Source organism: Loxodonta africana, chromosome 1, assembly GCF_030014295.1.
Source record: "Loxodonta africana isolate mLoxAfr1 chromosome 1, mLoxAfr1.hap2, whole genome shotgun sequence".
Classification (NCBI taxonomy): domain Eukaryota; kingdom Metazoa; phylum Chordata; class Mammalia; order Proboscidea; family Elephantidae; genus Loxodonta; species Loxodonta africana.
Genome location: NC_087342.1, coordinates 69,324,527 through 69,347,457, shown reverse-complemented (window position 1 = coordinate 69,347,457; position 22,931 = coordinate 69,324,527). Strand labels below are relative to the sequence as shown.

General features: G+C 41.8%; 2 protein-coding genes across 3 annotated transcripts in view; one reads left to right on the top strand and one right to left on the bottom strand.

Moving 5' to 3' along the window:
- KIAA0319 (KIAA0319 ortholog) overlaps nt 1-3,684 on the top strand; it is an 86,072-nt gene extending 82,388 nt beyond the window's left edge. For both annotated transcript variants that reach the window (XM_064281415.1, XM_064281410.1), the window contains exon 19: nt 1,933-3,684. In XM_064281415.1, the coding sequence (XP_064137485.1) occupies nt 1,933-2,111 (179 nt within the window). In that variant the 3' untranslated portion in view covers nt 2,112-3,684. The remainder of the gene's footprint in view (nt 1-1,932) is intronic.
- Nucleotides 2,598-22,931, bottom strand: part of ALDH5A1 (aldehyde dehydrogenase 5 family member A1) — a 49,688-nt gene continuing 29,354 nt past the window's right edge. Inside the window, exons 8-10 of the mRNA XM_023555696.2 lie at nt 20,270-20,439; nt 14,000-14,058; nt 2,598-13,531 (exon numbers count right to left, since the gene is read on the bottom strand). Of these exons, the coding sequence (XP_023411464.2) occupies nt 13,326-13,531; nt 14,000-14,058; nt 20,270-20,439 (435 nt within the window). The 3' untranslated portion in view covers nt 2,598-13,325. The remainder of the gene's footprint in view (nt 13,532-13,999; nt 14,059-20,269; nt 20,440-22,931) is intronic.

Here is a 22,931-nt window from a genome sequence, read left to right as displayed (position 1 = left end):
AATAGTTATAAATGTAATGAAATTTTGGCAAAGGATTTTGAGGCATTAATGCTAAGTGATATGCAAATCCTATTACCAACTGAGCACCTACCGAATGACCCCAGGGCAAAGGCTGCTTTTCAAACAGAGGTCTCAGAAGAAAGGCCTGGCGCTCTACTGAAAAATCTGCCGTTGAAAACCCAATGGAGCACGGTTCTGTTCTCACACACGTGGGATTGCCAAGTGGGAATAAACTTGATAACTTTTTTTTTTAAACCTCAGTCATTGGTGCTTCCCTCTTGCCTCTCACTCCAGCCACTCTGTCTTGCCTGGTCTCTTACCCTCTGTCCTTATCATTCTCATCATAACCACCCTAGTTCAGGTCCCTATAACCTCACATCTGAACTAATCGTATACCAGTAATAGTTAACAGATACTTAATGTTTAATATACACCAGGTTCTGTTCTAAGTACTTTCTCCATCTCATTCTAAGCCTACCAACAACTCTATGAGGTATGTCCTATGATTGTTCCCATTTTACAGAAGAGGAAACTGAGACAAAGGAAAGTTTAGCAACTTGTCCAAGTTACAGAGGTGGCAAGTGCCAGAGGTGGGTTGGACCAGGCCATCTGCTCCAGGGCCTGGGCTCTCCCCACTCTATGCACTGCCTGTGTCCCTGCAGACAGCTCTCCAGTGGCCTCTCTTTCTTCCTTCCATCCTGTACATGTGTCTTTCCTTTGTTTTTAGGGTAAAATTCAAATGTCATGGTCTACCTCGCATTCATGAGTTTGCTCTGAGGATCTACTCTGTCTCTCTAGCCTCTCATTTATTCTTACATGAATCATTTTCTCCAAACAGAGACTGGTTTTTTCCAAATACTCCTGGATGCCTCTGTACTCTCCAAGCCCCCGCTCCCTGCGCCAGCTCCTCTCATCCAAGTTCTCCTTTCTTTAAATTCCATCCTTTGCGAAACTTTATTGAAACAACCCCAACCACAGCTATGTGTGGTTATCTCATCTTTCATGTGTTTTTTTTTTTTAATTTTTTGCCTGTTGTGAGCCATCTTTTCATGAGCCAGTGTCTTTAGCCCTTTCCTAGACTCTAAGTCCTTTGAGAGCAGGGATCATATCTTAGACCTGCTCTGTCTTGTCTTTTGACAGATAAAAATATTTGATTGAACCAAATAGTAAAGTCACAACAGCTTTCATTTATTGAGTGCTTAAATTAAAAAAAATAAAAACTGTTGCTTTCAATTCTGACTCATGGTGACCCCATGTATTACAGAGTAGAACTGCTGCAAAGGGTTTCCATGGTTATAATCTTTACAGAAGCAGATTGCCAGGCTTTTTTTCCAAGGTGCCGCCAAGTGGATTTGAACCGACAACCGTTAGATTAGTAATTGTGTGCAAACCATTTGCACCACCTAGGGACCTGTTGAGTGCTTAAACCAAAAAACCAAACCCATGGCGGTCGAGTGGATTCCAACTCATAACAACCCTATAGGACAGAATAGAACTGCTCCATAGGGTTTCTAAGGAGCACCTGGTGAAATTGAACTGTCAACCTTTTGGTTAGCAGCCAAGCTCAACCACTGCACCACCAGGGAGGGCTCTTTATGTGCTAAATGCTGGGCCAAGAGCTTTACATGAACTATTTTACTTAATCCTCAAAATAAAACCATGCTTTGTTATCCTCAGTTTAGTTAATGAGGAAACTGAAAGCCCAGAGAGATTAAGTATCTTGCCCAGGGTCACACAGCTAGTGTCAAAGCTAAGACTCAGAGCAGTGTTATTAATCAGTACACAGCCCAGACCACTGCTGTGTGGGTGGTTGCTTTGATGGTGCAAAGAATGCGTGTTCATGCACCTCACGTGCCCTGCCACCAGCATGGCCAACAGCTGAGAGCGAAAAATGGCCTTTCCCTCAAGATGCTTCTGTCTGCCTCTCCTTAGGTATTAAGCACCGAAGCACAGAACACAACTCCAGCTTGATGGTGTCCGAGTCTGAGTTTGACAGTGACCAGGACACAATCTTCAGCCGAGAAAAGATGGAAAGAGGGAATCCAAAGGTCTCCATGAATGGCTCTGTCCAAAACGGAGCTTCCTTCAGCTACTGCGCAAAGGACAGATAATGGAGTAGTAGACTTAAACCGGAAGGACCTCAACAGGAATTCTTTACTCCAGGTGCCATCAATGGGAGTTAAAACACAAAACTAACTCTCGTTAGAATAGCACATTAGCGTCCTTTCACGGGGCTAGATTTCCATCCTTGTATTTTGAAAGACCTGTTTACTTGGGGTTTTCCAGACACAAAATGAAACAAATATTGCTTTTTTAACTGGAATGCTTGTTAATAGGAATGAAGGCTGGATAAATCATAAGGTATTCAGGTAGTCCCGGACTTACAACAGGGTTCTGTTCCAATGACTTATAAGTGGGTTCTGACTTAAGTTGAATAATTTTTTTTAGCTTTCATTATTATTATTGCCTTTTACTATGAGTATCTTTATAAAGGCAATCTTTCTTTCTTTTTGGGAGTTAGAAACATTACATATAAATTTACAGCTTCAACATTGACACTTCCTGCTTCTCCATTTACACGTATGTTATATAAGCCAAAAAACAAAAAAGGATGGTCGTAATTGCAATTTGTCTTAACTTGAACACGTCATAAATCAGGGAGAGTGTTTTTATAGCTGGCACAATATTATATTGCCCACATTCAAATGAAGGGTAACATCCGTTGAATGTTGGAGAATGTTGGAGAACTTGAGTAAAGATTAAGAGAGAGCTGATTTCTCTGTGTCTGTGACTTCCCTTAAGGATGACTTTGCAAACATGGTTTTGGTAGAACCTGCAGAGTCAGATGGCTGTGGATATTAGAATGGCTTATCTAAAAGGTATGGTTAGTCTTCTGTGAAGATGGCCAGAGTGGTTTGTGCAACAAGTTTTCTGTGCTCGTTAGGACAGCCATACATAGCAAAGCCCTCCTGTTTTTTCCCGCCATTTCTCTGCTTTCTCTCTGAAGATCAAGGGCTAAGTAAGAATTGTATTCTAAGGACAGAAGCAATAGAAAGGGGGTAAAAACCCACTTGGCGTGGAGTACACTTCAACTTATGGCAACCCCATGTATCAGAGAACTGTGCTCCACAGGGTTTTCAGTGGCTGGCTTTTTGGAAGTAGATCACCAGGGCTTTTTTCCAAGGTATCTCTGGGTGGACTAGACCTTCCAGCCTTTCGGTTAGCAGTCTAGCAGGTGAACTGTTTGCCCTACCTTGGGACTCCAATAGAAAGTGAGGTGGGGTTTAATGATTTGTAGGCTGAAAGTTGAATGTAGCATTTTATCATTCTTTATCTTTTCTTTCTCCAAGAAAAACAATAAAGTACACTAAAGCTTCTCTTGGCTCAGTTTACATTGAACACAAGACGTGTTATTTATTCAGTCTGTACTACAGGATATGCATTTGAACTGCCAGAGATATGAATATGGATTCAGCAACTTTTCTGTGTTCTGTAAGTCTGAAATACGATCACTCTTAATTAGGATGGTATGCTAATGATAACTTCCGGCCCCTACAGGTACCTTCCATAATAACTGGCCATATACACCCCATATGTTTAACAATAGATATTTATTTATTCATGTTTTTCTTCTCAAATAATTGTTTACTAAATAAATCCTCTTTTAAACATATGAAAAAAAAATTGAACCATCACCAACCACAAAGCATTGCCAGAGTAAATCTATGTTATTGTTAAATGGTTCGTTGTTGGTCCCCATCAGCCCATAAAGTGGCCTAGGTGGTGCACTTGGCATTCTTTGTGGGAAGACTAGAATGAGAGGTGCGGCCAACCACAGATAAAACCAGTGCTGTGGTATCAAGGGTCTCTGGTTGAACAACTCTTCTGTAACCCATGGGGCAAACTAGGATTGCTCTGCTGATTAAGAGGAGAACGTAAGACACGTAAACCATCAGGGCAGGAGGGACAGAGAAAATATTTCTCCGGGGCCGTCGGAAAAAATTAGGCTGTCATGTGCTTTTGTCATCTTCTTTAATATTTGTCCTCATGGTTCCATCTTGTATTTAATTATTGTATTTTACCAGCAAATGGCAGAAATTATAAGTACAGGAATATAATTTTATTTTTTTACTTTCTCGACTTATGCCTATGCTTCCTGGAGAGCTAGCCAGTTAGTGTTCGATACTTTCTATTGTGTTTAAAGGAAAATGTGATGCTTTTTTGTATGTAGATTCATGAATTTAAAATCTGCCTTAGCCAGTGACCAGATTATAAGTGTTATTTTTGTGCACAACAGGAAATTTCTGGCATAGAGGGCAGTACCCCAAATGTGAACTCAGTGGAATATAATGATGAAGAAGGGAGTGAATATTTGTTAAGTGCTTGTATTATATATAATATACACATTTTACATACTCCATCGATCCCTACAATTGACCTTGAAAAGTAGATGTTACGACAGTATTCTCAGGTTGCAGATAACAATCTGAAGGTCCAGAGAGGTGAAGTAACTTGCCCAAGGTCTCAGCCAGTAAGTGGTGGGTCTGGGAATTGGATGCAAATTTCTTTAACTGCAAAGTCTATATTTTTTCCCCTACTACTATACAAAGAACTCCCCGCTCTGACTGTTGGAGGGTAAATTCTGGTGGAACTTTCAGACCACCTAGAAGTTGTGTTTCTAGCACTAAGAGGAATTCCTTTTGGGTGTTAAGAGAGCAGAAGACAGCATCCCTAGTCTCTCCTGTGCTGCCCCTCCCTGTGGCTTTGCAATGGGCAGCTTCTACCTCTCCACCTCCTCTGCCCCTGGTCATGTCAGCCTGGCCTACCTGCCCTCTCACCACAGAAGGCTCTTGAATCTATGGTGAATTAAAAGTAAACATCATATTAGTGATCAGAAAATGGGCCCTGTCCTCTTGAGAGGGCCAGATAATGAGGAGGAATGACTCAGGCAGAATTCTTTGTCTTGTGCCTCTTATCACTAAGGGTCTTTGGAAGATAAAGGGTTCTAAGAGCTTTGGGAAGGAGCCCTGGTGGCACAGTGGTTAAGTGCTCAGGTGCTAACCGAAAGGTCAGCACAGCAGTTCAAACGCACCATGGCCCCTGAGGAGAAAGATGTGGCAGTTTGCTCCAGTAAAGATTACAGCCTATGAGTTGGAATTGACTTGTTGGCAATGCGTTTGGGTTTTTTAAGAGCTTTGGGTAGAAGGAGAAAAGTTGGGCCCTAAATTGTGGGAGAGGGTGTTTGTAGGGACCCAGTTACTGGTTTAGATCCCATAGTATTGAGGTTAAGCATAGTTACGACTAAAGAAACTGAAGAAAAATATGCAATGAGGTAAGAGAATTACCACTTGTCAAAACACACTGAAATTTGAACATAAGGTTTATTCTGAGCAGTTATTCTGTATGCATATAGGGAGACCATTTTGATTCCAGATAAAGCAAATGGCTAGAAGAAACTAGGTACAATGAGGCTTATAACGAGGAGAGAGAAGAATAGAAATCAACCACTGGCTAATCTTAATGTGACTGACTGAACCCTGCCTTCCCCCCTTTACTCAGGTCAATTGATAACAAGTTACTTCTGGCAATTTACATTGCTGTAGAGTTTCGGAGCCCTGGTGGCACAGTGGTTAAGAGCTTGGCTGCTAACCAAAAAGTCAACAGTTCGACTCCACCAGCCGCTGGTGGCAATGGGTACTGGTAGAGCAGTTTCTGGCAGGCGTTTGCAGTTTGGGTCAGGCTTTTATGGTTCATGATTCATTTTGTGGGTAAGAAAAACCTTAAAATCAGAGTAACCTATTCAGCACACTTAACACTTAACAAGTTAACTATGCCAGTTTTGTGGGCAGGGAGGAGGGGAAGTACCATTCTTTTTGTGTGTGTGACCAAGCTATTGTGGACTTTGGTTTAAATCTTGGTTTTATTTTTTTTTAATGTATTATTTCCATGTGTTGACGGGATCATTCCTAATATAACAGTATTAAATATATATGCTAATCGAAATTAAGGTGTCTGTTTTTTCTGTAATGAGGTGGGTACTTTTTCCTTTATGCACTTCCCTCCTTGAGTAGGGTTCAGCAAACTGGCTGGCAGCCTGTTTTTGTAACATCCACGAGCTAAGAATGATTTTTACATTTTCATATGGTTGAAAAAATTCAAGACTATTTTGTGACCTGTAAAACTTACATAAAATTCAGATTTAAGTGCCCATAAATAAAAGTTTTATTGGAATTACAGCCCTGCTCGATCTTTTATACACACATTGTCTATAATTGCTTTTGCCCTACAATAGCAGAGATGAATAGATTCCACTGAGACTGTCCACAAAGCCTAAAATATTTCCTATCTGGCCCTTTACAGAAATTTCTGGAAGCCTGGAGTAGCACCCCTGGCCACTCCGCCCACCCCTTACTCCCTTCTCCCTATGAATGGAAGATGCTGCCTGATTGGTGAGCTTGGGAGCAACTTACCTTGCTCAGCTCAGCCTTCCTGCTCCTGGGTTTAAATCTGGCTGCCAACAAAAAACAAACCGGTTGCCTTGGAGTTGATTCCGACTCATAGAGACCCTACAGGACAGAATAGGACTGCCCCATAGGGTTTCCAAGGCTGTAAATCTTTAGGGAAGCAGACTGCCACATCTTTCTCCTGAAGAGCGACTGGTATATTCGAACCACTGACCTTTCAGTTAGCAGCCAAACGCTTAGGCGCTGGGTCACCAAGGCTGCAAAGAAGGCAAATTCCGCTCCCTCCCTGCCAGGAATGGGCAGAGTCTGCCCCCTACTGGGAAAGGCTTACAGTTTCAGGAGGAAAATTAGAGTCAGGGGAGTGTGTATCTAAGTAAGCCACATCCCCTGATTAACTTCTAATCAGTAATAAAGCTGACCTTTTGCATTCCATCTGTCTGACTCCTGCATCAATTTCTCAGCTCCAAACTCTGGAAGAGTTGAGTGTTTTTTTTTTTTTTTTATTGTCCTTTAAGTGAAAATTTACACATCAAGTCAGTCGCTCATACAAAACGTATACACCTTGCTATATACTCCTAGTTGCTCTCCCCCTAATGAGACAGCACATTCCCTCCCTCCACCCTGTGTTTCTGTGTCTATTCAGCCAGCTTCTGTCCTGCTCGGCCTTCACATCTCCCCTCCAGACAGAAGCTGCCCAGATAGTCTCACGTGTCTACTTGATCCAAGAAGCCCACTCCGTGCCAGTATCATTTTCTGTCTTGGGTGTTATTTATTGATCTCTTAAAACCTCAGAGCCATGTTACGGAGCTAACAGAGGTTTACTGGGAAGGGCTACTGGACTGGACTGAAAGGTTTGGAACTGAGGCTTTGTTGCCTTAAAAAAAAAAAAAAAAACCACCAGCATATTGAGGTATAATTGACATACAACAAACTGCATATAGTTAAACGTTGCAATTTGATAAGTTTTGACCTATGCGTATGCTCGTGGAGCCATCATGACAATCAAGATAATGAACAAATGTATCACCCCCAAGTTTCCTTGTGCCCTTTTGTATGAGTGTCCCAGGCAATCACTGATCTGCTGTCATTCTAGATTGGCTTGAAATTTCTAGAGTTTTATATAAACTGAATCATACAGTATGTCTTGTCTTGGTCATCTAGTGGTACTATAACAAATACCGCAAGTGAATGGCTTTAACAAAGAGAAATTTATTCTCTGTCTAGTAGGCTACAAGTCCAAATTCAGAGCATCAGCTCCAGGGGAAGGCTTTCTCTCTCTGTCGGCTCTGGAGGAATGTCTTTCTCATCAGTCTTCCCTTGGTCTGGGAGCATCTCAGTGCGGGAACCTCAGGTCCAAAGGACGTGCTCTGCTCCTTATGCTGCTTTCTTAGTGGTATGAGGTCCCCACATCTGTCTGCTTGCTTCTCTCTTTTATATCTCAAGAGAGATTGGCTTAAGACACTCCCTAATCTTGTAGACCTCATCAATGTAACTGCCGCTAATCCATCTTATTGTAATATTAAGATTTACAACACATAGGGAAATCCCATCATAAGATAAAATGGCAGACAATCATACAAAGGAATCATGACCTAGCCAAGTTGACAGATATTTTGGGGGGACACAATTCACTCCATAACACAGTATGTATCCATTTTTGGAGATGTTTCTTCCTCAAGGAACAAGTTTCCTCCTTTCCAAGCTATTTAACCCAATCCGCTAACAACTTTGATGAGGCAAACACTTGCTGAGGTAAAGATGCTGGTAATGGGAGTGAAGCTGTTGTAAACTAATGGCTTCCTAGATCATCCTCAACCCTTTAAGAGCCTGGATTGGTTTACTGAGAGACCAAAACTGTGCTTTCTGAGGTAAATGAACCAAGTCTTTTTAATTCCAACAATGATGATTTTCCATTATTAAGGGAATTTAAAGAAACGGCTTCTGAGATAACTGAGCCACAGCCTCAGATTTAGCATAAAACTCTTCCTTTAAAGTTTTCCCAGGCTGAAGTTACAGACTGACTTGTGTCCCTCAGAATGTGTACCAACTTGGCTAGGCCACGATTTCCAGGATTGTGTGGTTGTCCATCATTTTGGGACCTGATGTGATTTTCCTATGTGTTGTAAATCCTAACCTCTGTGATGTTCATGAGACAGCATTAAAGGCAGTTGCGTTAATAAGCAGGACACAATCGATAGGATTACATTGTATTTTGAGTCAGTCTCTTTTGAGATATAAAAGACAGAAGGGAGGAGAGGGACCTCATTATCACCAAGCAAGTAGAGTGGAGTGCACCATTTGGACCCGAAGCTCCTAGGCCAGGGGAAGACTGATAATAAGGACCTTCTCCCAGAGCTGACACACAGAGAAAGCCTTCCCCTGGAGTAGGCATCCTGAATTTGGACTTCTCACCTCCTAGACTGAGAGAAAATAAATTTCTGATGGCTAAAGCCATCCGCTTGCAGTATTTCTGTTATAGCAGCTCTAGATAACTAAGACAGCCCTACTGACGCCCTGAGACTGGACTTCTGGCCTCCAGAACTGGGAGACAATAAATTCCTGTTGGTTTAAGCCACTCACTTTGTGCTACATTCTTACAGCACCTGTAGGAAAGTGACACAAGTTCCAACCACAGGGCAGACCCCCCTCTGCATGCTGGGGTACAAAATTTCACACGCAAGGTCCCTGCCCCGAGACACTCTCTGGGGAGGGAGTACAATTTATACACGTCTGAACTGTTCTAATAACATCCAATAAAAACTCAAATGGTGAACTGACAAGAAAAAAAGCTACAACCAGAAACCTTGATGCAGAAATAGGATATTCTGTCAAGTTAATTCAACATTTATTCATTACATACACACACAACTCTGTCAGCTGACAAGACACAGATACAGACACACAATTATTAAAAGCTGGAAAAATGAGTTATGCACACGTTTGAAAAGCAAAATGCTTATTATCCATTTTTCATTATGCTTTTTCCCAAGTTTTATCCCACAAACTACAGCATAAAAAAAATTATAGCATAAATATTATTGAATTAAAATACTGTCTAAAAATATCTGCATGAGTCATTGAAACACTGGTATCCAGCTTTCTGAGAAGGCTGTCGCATGGCACAATTTAAAGTTAGTAGTGTCCGCTAACAATAAAATAGATTTGTCTACATTGTGCTTCTGGTCTTTATTTTCACTGAGCCATCACATAAGAATAAAGGTAGACAGGGAAAAAGGAAAAAAGCACTTCACACAAAATCATATTTAAAAGCCACTCAAAATTGATGAGAGATCTCAGATCCTCATCAGCTCTGTGAAGGAGAGAATCCCTGCATAGATGGAGGAAGTGTATGAAATAGTCTCTTTCAAGGCCAGTGGACTCTTGTCACAATCTGCCTAATTCCACTTGGGTTATGAGATAACTGCTGGGAAGTTCTTGCTGAGAACTCACTGTAGCAATGTCCAGAAAAGTACTTTTACCCAGCCAGTGAAAAACGTGGGAGGATCAATATCTCCCTCTTGGTTTAGATCAGGGGTCAGTGCATTTTTTCTGTAACAAGCTAAATAGCGACTGTTTCAGGTTTTGCAGGCCAGATTGTCTCTGCCGCAACCACTCAACTCTGCCGTGAAAACAGCCATAGCAATATATCATAAATGAATGGGCATGGCTGTGTTCCAATAAAACTATGTATAGACACTGAAATCTAAGTTTCATATCATTTTCATGTGTCATGAAATATTACTCTTTTGATTTTTTTCTCTAATCGTTTGAAAATACAGAAACCATTCCTAGTTTGTGGATTGTACAAAAACAGGTGGCCGTCCAGTTTTGGCCTGTGGGCCAGTTTGCCGACCCTTGATCTATTGGTCCTTTCCTATTTCATGGTGTAAAGCGTATTAAAAAAAAAAAAAATCCTATCCATCACATATGGTTCCCAACCCAGACCTAGTGCCGTCGAGTCGATTCCGACTCATAGCGACCCTACAGGACAGAGTAGAACTGCCCCATAGGGTTTCCAAGGAGCGCCTGGTGGATCTGAACTGCCGATAAACACATATGCCGATAAACACATACTGAAAAATAAGAAAAAAATGTTCATTTTAATGACAAAATTAATTAAGAATATTACAATGAGTCACTGGCCCTCAATTTATGTTCCCAGTGAGCCAAATACACAAGAAAACTCATACTTTGCCACCCTTTCAAAGAATCCACTGGCTTACAAAGTTAAAAGTTTATTTGAAAGTATTCCTTCAAATATTTCACCATCAGTATCCAGACTTCTAAAAACAATGTTAGAGCCTTTTTATGCTTAATGGAAAAAAAAAATGAACACACCTTAGTCTCAGAGTAATTAGTAATTAGAATGTTATATAAAACCTGAAACCTCTAAAAACTATACAAAATAAAGACTAGAAACTGTCACCATGCGGAGTATTTGATTCTTGACAGGGCTTGGGCAGTGTTTCCCATTGCCATCAAGTCAATTCTGACTCATAGCGACCCCATGTGTTACAGAGTAGAACCGCTCCACAGGGTTTTCTTGGCTGTAATCTCTATGGAAGCAGATTGCTAGTCCTTTGTTTCACAGTGCTGGTGGGTGGGTTTGAACCGCCAACCTTTCAGTTAGTAGTCAAATGCAAACCATTTGTGCTACCCAGGGACTTTTGGGCAGTGTTACTAAGAAGCTGATTTCAGCTCCCTTCTTTTCCTTCGGGCCTTGGGATATGGCTAGTGTGACCCAGGTCAAATGGGAAGCAGCTCCAGGATTGGCAGCCATTCCTAGGTGTACAAGGACTTTCCAGACCCTTCAGTTATTCAACCACAGCTAAGTATTGGGTGGGATTCCAGAGTAACAGCATCTAGCGCTACTTTCTTTCATGTTTTCCTTGTCCACCCACCCCCCAGAAAGTCCACTGAATGTCAGTGGGTCCTGCATGCAGACAGCATGGAAGGGAAGGAGCTTCATCTTTGCAGTTCCAGCCAAAGACGGCTTTCATTCCTATTCCTCAGTATGTCAGGACGGATGGGAGAGCAGCCACTAGATGTGCCCAGAAAGTCCACAATTTTCTTACTCAGAGTTCTTTCAGGGTGAGAAGCAGCATAGGCCATGGGGGCTTTCTGCGATAACTGTAAAACTCTTCTTAGGTAAAAACCAAACCAAACCCACTGACTCATAGCGACCCTATAGGACTGAATAGAGCTGCCCCACTGGGTTTCCGAGGCTGTAAATCTTTATGGAAGCAGACCGTCACATCTTTCTCCCGCAGAGTGGCTGGCTGGTGGGTTCGAACTGCAGACTTTTTGGTTAGCAGCTGAGGGTTTTAACCACTACAGCACCACCAGGGCTCCTTTCTTAGGTAAAAACAAAAAACAAAAAAACCAAACCCATTGCCATTGAGTCGATTCTGACTTATAGCAACCCTATAGGTCAGAATAGAACTGCCCCATAGAGTTTCCAAGGAGCACCTGGTGGATTCATACTGCTGACCCTTTGGTTAGCAGCCATAGCTCTTAACCACTATGCCACCAGCATTTCCTTCTTAAGTAAAAGGTACCTGAAGTTCATGCTGCAGAGGAACAGGCCATTATGGAAATTCTTCCCCCTCTTGACATTACCGTGGTGCTTTTGCTTTTTTGGAGGTGAAGGAGCAGCCCTGTGTGAGGACAGAAAGTACAGGCTGCACGCAACAACCACTTAGTCAGGCTCAGGTGGGTGGCCAGGTGGTCTCACCTGGGCCAAGTCACTGCCACTGCTCGATGCACAAGGGGGCTGGGGTGCTCCTAATGATAACTTACACTGCATTTTCATTTTTTTATAAAGCAATTTCACTTTCTCTTAGGCTCACAGCACGGCCAGGAGGCATGTTGAAGGGTATGTCCAAGGTAACAGAGCTGCTCAATAAAGGACCCAGGCCTAGCAACTATGGCCCTTCCATCCTAACAGGCTGCCTCTGCTATTCTTTCCCCCTAACACTTCGGCTCATTTCCTCAAGGAAACGAAATGCAACAGAACAGAAATGAAAATCTTTAAGCAGTAAATTCAGGACGATAAAGCATCAATTGACAAAGCGGTCCAGGAAGAGGTGCTCCTCCATTCTTCAGAGAAGCACAGGCCATTCTGTGCGATGTCAGAAGTCTTTAAAAACCAGCTAATTCAAGCAACGGAAAAATGTGGCAACAGATAGTGGTGGTGGTTCCACAACAGGGTGAATATAATTAATGTCACTGAATCGTACATGTAAAAAAAATGTTGAAATGGCACGTTTTGCTACATATGCTTCTACCACAAAAAAAAAAAAAAATTTCATCCAGCAAAAAAAAAAAATCGATTAATTCAACCTTCAGTGTTACAACCCAGGACACACAATGAGTCTTTAGGGCTGAGCTGGCTGACTGCCAGGGAAAGAAGGGGATATTGTGCCCCCTGACCAGGCCACTGGTCATACTCAGGCTCTGCCACACTGCCCTCTGGGTCCATGCTCCAGAACCACGAGAGGTGGTTGTGTCATCGCAAAGTCAGTAACCAAGCCTTTGTGACAGGGCTGAAGGGGCTGCCTGCCTCATGCTGAGCCCTGCTCTAGAGCAAGAAGGGGCTATGGGCGGACCCAGGACTTCACTCTATAAACTCAATGCTGGCTCTCCTGGAGTCTGTGGCCACTACCACATAGTACATATTGGTCCCTAGTTGGGTGATGTGCATCTGTTTGAGATTACGAGGACCGGATGAATGTAAAACATCCATACAATCAGCTAACCTAGGAAGACCCTGTCGGTTTATTTAAAATAATGGATGGCATGTCCCCACTTACGTAGGTAAGTTTCCTTTTTTACTGGTATACTTTAGAGAATGGAAGGATCCTATAAGCCTCCATAGCACACATATTTGAGTTCTAAATACTCATCAATGCCATACTTTGACCCTTCTCGTCCAAGGCCAGATTGCTTCACCCCCCCAAAAGGGCACTCCACGGTAGAAATCAATCCTTCGTTAACTCCAACCATGCCAACTTCCAGCTGCTCTGCCACTCGCCAGATCTGGGCTGGGTCTTGCGAGTAAAAATAACCTGTTGTAGGGATAAAGGGACACATACAGCATGAAGAATATCTATTGAAGACATCATGTCAATACAAATGGCCAAAAAGCACATGAAAAAATGGTCAGTGCCATTAGTTACTCCAAAAAACAAATAAACTGTTGCTGTTGAGTCGATTCCAACTCACGGTGACCCTACAGAACAGAGTAGAACTGTCCCACAGGGTTTCCAAGGAGCAGCTAGTGGATTTGAACTGCCAACCTTTTGGTTAGCCTCTGCAGCTCTTAACCACTAACGCCACCAGGGCTCCCATTAGTTATTAGGCAAATACAAATTGAAACCACTCAGGGATCCCTTCTGTATTTCACTTCCCCCACTACTCCTTCCCCACAAAAAAAAAAAAAAAAAAAAAATTCCAGGGGAATATTTAAAGGGCAAACTCCAGTACTCATTTAAGAAAATGATTATCATGGCTACTGAACAGAGGAAAACACCTACCTGCTAACCCAACATCAGCTGCGTTAGCAATTGCTACAGCCTCCTCCTCTGTGTCGAACCTGCCAAAGTTAAGAGGGGTCATAAGCAAAATCTGTAAGGGGAAGAGTGAAAAAAAAAAAAGCTTCTTTTCTCCTGATTCATTCCCTAAATCATGGCAAGGGTGGAATCACAGTTTTGCAAATAGATCCAAGGGCATGGGGAAGAAAACAGCATCATTCACTGTGATGACTCAGCAGTCATGGCTGGCACACTAAAAGCATATCAGCTTCATCTCTTCTAATTTATTATTGTTAGGTGCCAACCCTTGTGACTCCATAGGGTTTTCTTGGCTATAACCTTTACAGAAGCAGATCACCAGGTTTTTCTCTCATGGAGCCACTGTGTGGGTTCAAACCACCAACGTTTTGATTAGCAGCCAAATGCTTAACCATCTGCACCACCAGGGCTCCTTTCTTTCTCTTCTAATAGAACAAGAGAAAAACAGACCAACCCGCAGGGAACTGTCACATACTAGAGTATTACACAAAATGCCTTAAAAAAGGATTGCCACTCTTTCTCCCTACTAAGACTACGTAACCATAGCAACTACTTTAAAATCAACCATGAAGTGTTGGAAAGAAGTTCCTTTAAAGGAAGTCGGGCCTAGGTTCTAATGCCAGCTCTACCACTTACCATCACTTAATATGGTGCTGGTCCTTGGGGTCTGTTTGTTCCTCTCTGAAATGAAGGGGTGCACCAAAGCCCTATGTGGTCTTTTCCAGCTTTATTATTTTATTCCTGGACTAAGATATTGAACCGTATTTCTCTGCTGCTCCAGAATTGTACTCCAATTCAGTACTCTAATTTCTAAATTCAGAGACCTACCAGCAGATGGAGCCAGCCACTTCCCTGCAGCGCTTACAGAGGACAACAGGGCAGAGCTGGCTGCCCTGTGGCCCTGTCAATGTAAGGGGCAGACTGGACGAGAAGGAGAAAGCTTTGGGTGAAAGAATACCACACTTCCCTCCTGTTTAAGCCATGGAAAGGAGACCCCAAGGGAATTCCTTGTAAAGTTCAGAGGATGTCCCACTGTGATGGTTAATGTCATGTGTCAACTTGGCTAGGCCATGGTTCTCAGTGTGGTTTGGCAGACATTATGTAATCATCCTCCATTTTGTGATCCGATGTGAGCGACCGAAGTTGAAAGGGGAGTTTCCTTGGGGGTGTGGCCTGCATCCAATATATATGCATGTGCTGGCAAAGCTCTCTAGATCCTGCATTCATCTCGTCATCCTCTGACCTCTGGTTCTTAGGATGTGACAAGCCTTCAGCCTGCCTTGACCTGCAGATTTTGGATTCACCAGCTCCCGTAACCCAATGAGCTAGCAGCTCGCTGCCAGACCTGCAGATTTTGGGTTTGTCAGCCCGTGCAACCACGTGAGTCAGGAGAAGCCTCGAGGCTGACCCACAGATTTGGGACTTGTTAGCCTCCACAATCATGTGAGCTATTTCCTTGAAATAAATCTCTCTCTATATTTACATATACGCTTCACTGACTTTGCTCCTCTAGAGAACCAAGGCTAAGACACCCTCCAAGCGTTGTCTCTCCATTCATAGCTAGTGAGTTACTTTATCTGCTGGAGGACAGAAAAATAGGGCATTGTCAATGTCCTCACTCCCCATCTGTCCCTCAAAACTACAGTAATCACATCATCAGTTGTGATCGTTGAGGACTTTCTCTTTCCGGGGGTACATCCTAGCTACCGTGTAGTACCAGGAGAGGTGTAGTGAGACCAGAGTCTGCTAGGAACAGTAGTGCCCTCTTCTCATTCTAACCTCTTACTTACATAATAGCAGTAACCACCATAATGATATCAGGCAAGGTGCTGATGGCTTCATGTACATTATTTCATTTAATCCTTATTACTACCCTGTGAGGGTTTTCATTGGCTAATTTTCAGAAGTAGATCAACAGGCCTGCCTTTTTTTCCTAGTCTGTCTTTGTCTGGAGGCTTCTCTGAAACCTGTCCATCATGGGTAACCCCGCTGGTATTTAAAATACTGTTGGCAGAGCTTCTAGTGTCACAGTGACACTCAAGCCACCACAGTACAACAAACTGACAGATGGGTGGTAGTAATCTACTTCCAAAGATTAGCCAATGAAAACCTTACAGATCAGAACATTTTCCGATATAGTGCTGGAAGATGAGCCCCCTAGGTTGAAGGCACTCAAAATACACAGAAGCTGCAACAATGCACTCAAACAAACAAATGAAAATAAAGATGGTGCTGGACCAGGCAACCTTTTGTTCTGTACTGCATGGGGTTGCCATGAGTTAGAGCAGACTCAGTGACTGCTAACAACCACCACCACCACCACCCTGTAGGTAGCTACTAGTTTTTATCCCTTTCCTATAAGAGGAAACTGAGGCTCAGAGAAGTTAACTTGTCCAAGGGTATGCAGCTCTTACGAGACCGAATCTGCACGCTGTTCAACTCCAAAGCCTGCATTCTTAACCACGGCATCCTTCCAGTTTCCTGTGAAAATGTGAAGTTTACATGCTAGGTGAAATTTTTTTATTAAAACAAAGAAGGTGAAAGTTCTTCAAGTGGTCCATTCGCCTAATGGTGGAATAAGGTATAAACTTCACTGTCAAGATGATAACGAAGCTGGCAAAGTATGTAACAAGAAAGATTTCTGACCAAAAGAAGCCTACATAAATGGAAAAACATACCATGCTCATGGATAGGAAGACTCAAAATTGTGGAAATGTCAATTCTACCCAAAGTGATCTACAGATATAATGCAATCCTGATCCAAATACCAACAGCAATCTTTAATGAAATAGAAAAACTAATGACCAACTTTATATGGAAAGAGGTTCTGAATAAGCAAAGCATTATTAATGAAAAAGAACAAAGTAGGAGACCTCACTGTACCTGATCTCAGAATCTACTATATAGCTGCAGTAGTCAAAATAGCCTATTACTGGTACAATGACAGACACATAGACCAATGGAACAGAATGGAGAAGCCAGACATAAATCGATCCAGCTATGGGCACCTGATCTTTGACAAATGCCCAAAGTGCACTAAACGGGGAAGAAACAGTCTCTTTAACAAATGGTGTTGGCATAACCGGATGCCCACGTGTAAAAAAAAATGAAACAGGGCCCGTATCTCACATCATACACAAAAACTATCTCAAAATGGATTAAAGACCTAAATATAAAACCTAAAACAATAAAGATCATGGAAGAAAAAAATAGGGACAATGCTAGGGGCCCTAATATAGGGCATAAAGAGACTGCAAACCATAACTAAAAATGAACAAATGCCAGAAGATAAACTAGGTAACTGGGAGCTCCTAAAAATTAAACACTTATATTCATCAAAAAGACTACACAAAAAGAGTAAAAACAGAACCTACAGACTGGGAAAAAAACTCTTTTTTTTTTTTATGGTATATTCAACAAAAATCTAATCTCTAATCTATAGACAACTTCAACAACTCAACAAAAAAGACAAATAATCCAGTTAAAAAATGGACAAAGGATATGAGCAGACACTTCACCAAAAAAGATGTTCAGGTTGGTAACAGACTTACAAGGAAATACTCTCGATCATTAGACATTGGAGAAATGCAAATCCAAACTACAACGAGATACCATCTCACCTTGACATTACTGGCCCTAAAAAATAGGAAATAAATGCTGAAGAAACTGCAGGGAGATAGGAACTCTCATTCACTGCTGGTGGGGGTGTAAAATGGTACAAACACTATGGAAAACGATATGGTGCCTCCTCAAAGAGCTAGAAATAGGAATAGCATATGATCAGCAATTCCACTCCTAGAAATATATCCTAGAGAAGTAAGAACCATCACACGAATAGACATATGCACACTCACGTGCATTGCAGCATTATTCACAATAGCAAAAAAGATGGAAACAACCTAAGTGCCCATCAACAGATGCATGGATAAACAAACTATGGTACATACACACAATGGAATACTACACAAGGATAAAGAACAATGATGAATCTGTGAAACATCTCACAACATGGATGAATTGGGAGGGCATTATGCTGAGCGAAATAAGTCAATCACAAGACGATAAATACTGTATAAGACCACTATTATAAAAAAAACAAGAAAAGGTTTACACACTGTCTTAGTCTTCTAGTGCTGCTATAACAGAAATACCACAAGTGAATGGCTTTAACAAAGAGAAGCTTATTTCCCCACAGTAAAGTAGGCTAAAAGTCCAAATTCAGGGTATCAGCTCCAGCAGAAGGCTTTCTCTCTCCATTGGCCTTCTTATCAATCTTCTCCCCCCCGCTCCCCGCCCAACTAGGAGCTGCTTAGCACAGGGATGCGCTCTGCTCCCGGCACTGCTTTCTTGGTAGTATGAGGTCCCCCACTCTCTGCTTGCTTCCCTTTCATCTCTTGTAAAATAAAAGGTGGTGCAGGACAAACCCCAGGGAACCTCCCTTTACATTGGATCAGGGATGTGACCTTAGTAAGGGTGTTACAATCCCACCCTAATCCTCTTTGACATAAAATTACAATCACAAAATGGAGGACAAACACACAATACTGGGAATCACAACCCAGCCAAATCTGATACACACATTTTTTAGGGGACATAATTCAATCCATGACATACACGGAAAAAAAAAATCTGTCCTGGTTACGAGGGAGGAGAAGGCTGGGAAGGAGAAATCACTAACTAGATAATAGACAAGTGTTAACTTTGGTGAAGGGAAAGACAACACAAAATATAGGTGAAGTCACCATAATTTGACCAAGCCAGAGTCATAGAAGCTTCCTAGACACATCCAAACACCTTGAGGGATTGAGTTACTGGGGCTGACGGCTGGGGACCATTGTTTCAGGCAATATCTAGGTCAATTGGCATAACATAGGTCATAAAGAAAATATTCTACATCCTACTTTAGTGAGTAGTGTATGGGGTATTAAAAGCTTGGGAACAGCCATCTAAAATAAAATGTAAGAAAAGGATAATACATATCCCCAGCAAAATAAGGGAGGATAATGAAACAGAAAGAATCAGTTGTGGAGAAGAACCAACCCAAGATACCAAGAATGAAAAAGATAATCATTGAGATAAAGAACTCAGTGGGTGGGTTGGGCAGCACAATGGGTACATCTGAAGAATGAATTAATAATTTGGCAGATGGAGGGGAAGGAGTCTCCCAGATGGCATGAGGAACAGATAGAGATGGAATGAACAAGACAAGACTGAAGAAAGGCAGAAGAGTATCACTTTAAAGGCTGGAAAAGGATAAATGGAGGGAAGAAAAATATATGGAGAAATAATATCCAAGACTTGCCAAAGGCTAAATACTTTAAATACTGTTGTTTTTGTTGTTGGGCGTTGTTGAGCCAGCCCCTGACACACAGCAACCTCATGCATGATAGGTTAGGGATTCAACCATTGTGACCTATAGGGTTTTCATCAGCTGCTTTTTGGAAGTAGATTGCCAGGCCTTTCTTCCTAATCCATCTTAGTCTAGAAGCTCTGCTAAAGCCTCTTCAGCATCATAGCAACACGCAAGCCTCCAAGGACAGACGGGTGGTGGGTTTGTTGAGGTGCATTGATCAGGAATCAAAACAGGGTCCCCTGCACGGAAGGTGTGAATTCTACCACTGAACCACTAACGCCTCAAACTTAGGTATTAAAGAAATACAAGGAGCTCAGGCTGAGAAAGCCCAGAGCGTCACACCAGAAAATTACAGTGAAATTTAAGAACATTGAAGATCAAGAGAAACTCTAAAAGTTTCCAAAGACAAAGAGTAGACCCCTTACAAAGGAGAAAGAACCAGGCATCCGATTTCTCAGTGACAACAACAGTGATCATTCCAAAGTGCTGCACCTAGAATTTTATCTAGGAAAATTATTTACTTGTGAACGTGAAATAAAGAATAATCTCAGGTACATAAGCTCTCGGAACGCTAACATCCCAGGCTCCCTTGAAAGAATGCTTTCAGGGTGTACTCCATGAGGAAGAGAAATGAATTTGGTGGAAAGCAAGAATGAGTAGAAAATCTGGTAATTTTGTAGTCTAAATAAGCAATAAAAAAAAAAGTTATAAACTGAACTCAGCTCTTGAATGGATGTAACATAATTCTCTCCCTCTCCAGCCCCTCCTTCCCTATGCCTCACCCCAGCCCTTCAAAACAGCACAAAGAACTGAGTCTCTCCTAGGTTTCCTTTTTCTTTTCTAGTCTACCTCCTGGCTTCCCACAGACTGGGTGATCTTACTTGATAACGGGTGCCAGAGGCCCAAAAGTCTCCTCATGAGAGCAAAGCATGTCCCGGGTGACGTTGCTGAGCAGGGTGGGCTCAAAGAAATTTTTTCCAAATTGATGTCGCCTGCCGCCTGTCTCAATGGTGGCCCCTTTGGAAACTGCGTCACTCACGTGTTTCTCTACCTGTGTGAAGGGAAAAAGAAGAGCCCTTGGGAAAGGTGGCTGAGAATACTTCCCAAACGGGGCAACCTCTTAGGTTGTTCAACCTGCCAAAACCTGTAACTGGTTTTCTTTCCTTTCCTTTTTTTTTTTTTAAAAAAAAAAAAAAACGATACAAACAAAGCACCCTAGCTCCTTTTAGGGATGCAGGGACGCAGTGGAATGAAAGGGTGCTTGGTGCCCTACTTCCTCTTGCTCTTTGGTATTTTAGATGTTTGATCTTACTACTTGCTGAGTACATTGAATTCTTTCTAGGCCTGCAGGTCAGGTGTCTTCCTGGGACTTGTTCTCATCGCACTCCCAAGCTCACCCGGGCTTGTTCCACTGTTTCTTAGATCCATGTCATCCTCCTTTCTGGACCTGGCTTTCATTTTGTTCTAGTACATTCTCCTCCAGTAGTTGCTTTGAAAAAGGTGCACTGAAAGTGGCTTACTTTCTGAGGTTGTTGGCATTGTATGTCTGATGTTTTATCTTGTATTCCACCTGACTGACAATTTGGTTGGTTATGGATAAAAAAAAGACTTTTTTTAAAATTGTTTTCTTGTGGTGAAGATATATATAACAAAACATTTGCCAATTCAACATTTTTTATGTGTACAATTCAGTGACCTTGACTGCATTCATCCTATCGTACAACCATCTCCACTATCGGTCTGGAAATTTTCCACCACAACTAACAGAAACTCAATACCCCCTAAGCAGACTTCCCCACTCCCTGCCCCAGATCCTGGTAACCACTAATATCTATGCATGTTCCTATTTTAGATATTTCATATAAGTGGGGATCATATAATATTTACCCTTTTATGACCAACTTATTTTACTCAGCATAATGTTTTCAAGGTTCATCCAAATTGTAGCATGTATCAGAATTTCACTTCTCTTGATGGCTGAGTTAGATTCCATTATATGTGTATACCATGTTTTGTTTATCCATCCATCTGCTGATGGACATTTAGGTTGTTTCTGGTTATTGAATTCTGATCCAAAACAATTTTCTTTCAGAACTTTGAGTGCACTTCTCTACTGTCTGATGTCTGATTTAAAAATGATTCTCACTCCTCTGTGGGTAGCCTTTTCTCTTTCTGGAAGCTTCTATGATCTTCTTTTTTGTTTCTGACATTCTAAAATTTTAGCAAAACATATCTGGGTTTTTTCCTTTTCATTCATTCTGCTTGGCAACTTGTAAAATCTTTCAACTTAAAAAAAGTTATTTTTCTCTATCTCTGACAAGTTTTCACCGAATTTCTGTAATCATTTCATAACCTCCATTTTCTTCTTTCTAGAAATTCATTTAGTAAGATGGATACCTGCCTTGCCTCAGATTAATCTTCTGGTTTTTTTTTTTTTTTCATTTCTGTCAATTTTTCATCTGTCTTTTGCTTTAAATTCCAAATTTATCTTCCATTTTCATCTGTTAAAAGTTTTTATTTTGACTACCATGTGTTTGATTTCTACAAACTCTTTCTTGGCCTCACTGCTTCATTTTCACAGTTTTTATAGATGTACTATCTTCTCAAAACTCTTGGAGGACACTAGTTAGATTCTTTCAAAATCCCCTTCTGTTCCCTGTTTCATCTGTTTCCTTCGGAGTCAGATGTTCTCTTTTTTCTTCCCAATTCCTCCTCTTTTGTGCTGATGGTGAAATGATCTTCAAAGCGTTCATAATTTTTGGCTGTTCTTCTTTATGAACAAAGGACTGTGTTGATTAATTTAGGTGGTTGGCAGGAGTAACCTGTGCTGTTCCATTTGCTAAGAAAACTGCAAGCTTAGGTTTATTCTAACTTGCAGGCTTCACTTTAGGGGCAGCCCCTTCCTAAACAGCCAAGTCAGGAGAGTTCTGCTCTGGCACGCCTACCTTCAATCTCAAAGCTATAGCTCTCATAGGCAGGCTACCATATTCCTTCAGAGGTATTTCCCCTGCCGGGAGCAAACGTCTCTGCTGTGCCTTGTGTGTGTTAGTGGTGGTGGTAGCATGGAAACGACCTAGAAAACTAAGCAACAGTTTAATCAATCAGTTCCATATCTCTGCTTCTCCCATTTCTACTCGCTACTCCAGCCAATTGTAGAAGGACTCCACATTAAAAATGGCACCCATCTCCTCTACAGACTTCTCCTGGGCATGCCCCTTCTGCTTCGATTTTTCTGGTAACCTGATCCCTCTGCCTTCAGAAGTTCTTCACAATGTCTGGTCCACTAGAGTCTTCCCTTCTCCCATTCTCTGCTGAATTTTTTCATGGAGCTTCAGAAGAGAAAAATACAGGCTTGGGCACATTCTACCATCTAAACTCACCCTTTTTAAATCCACGGCCCATACAGTATTTTCACAGTCCAGTGCCTGCAACAAGCCCCAGGATGACTTACTTTCCATGATTCATATATTTTTTTAAATTTTAATATATTTTATTTTTTACAGCAGTTTTAGGTTTATAGAAAAATCATATAGAAAGTACAGA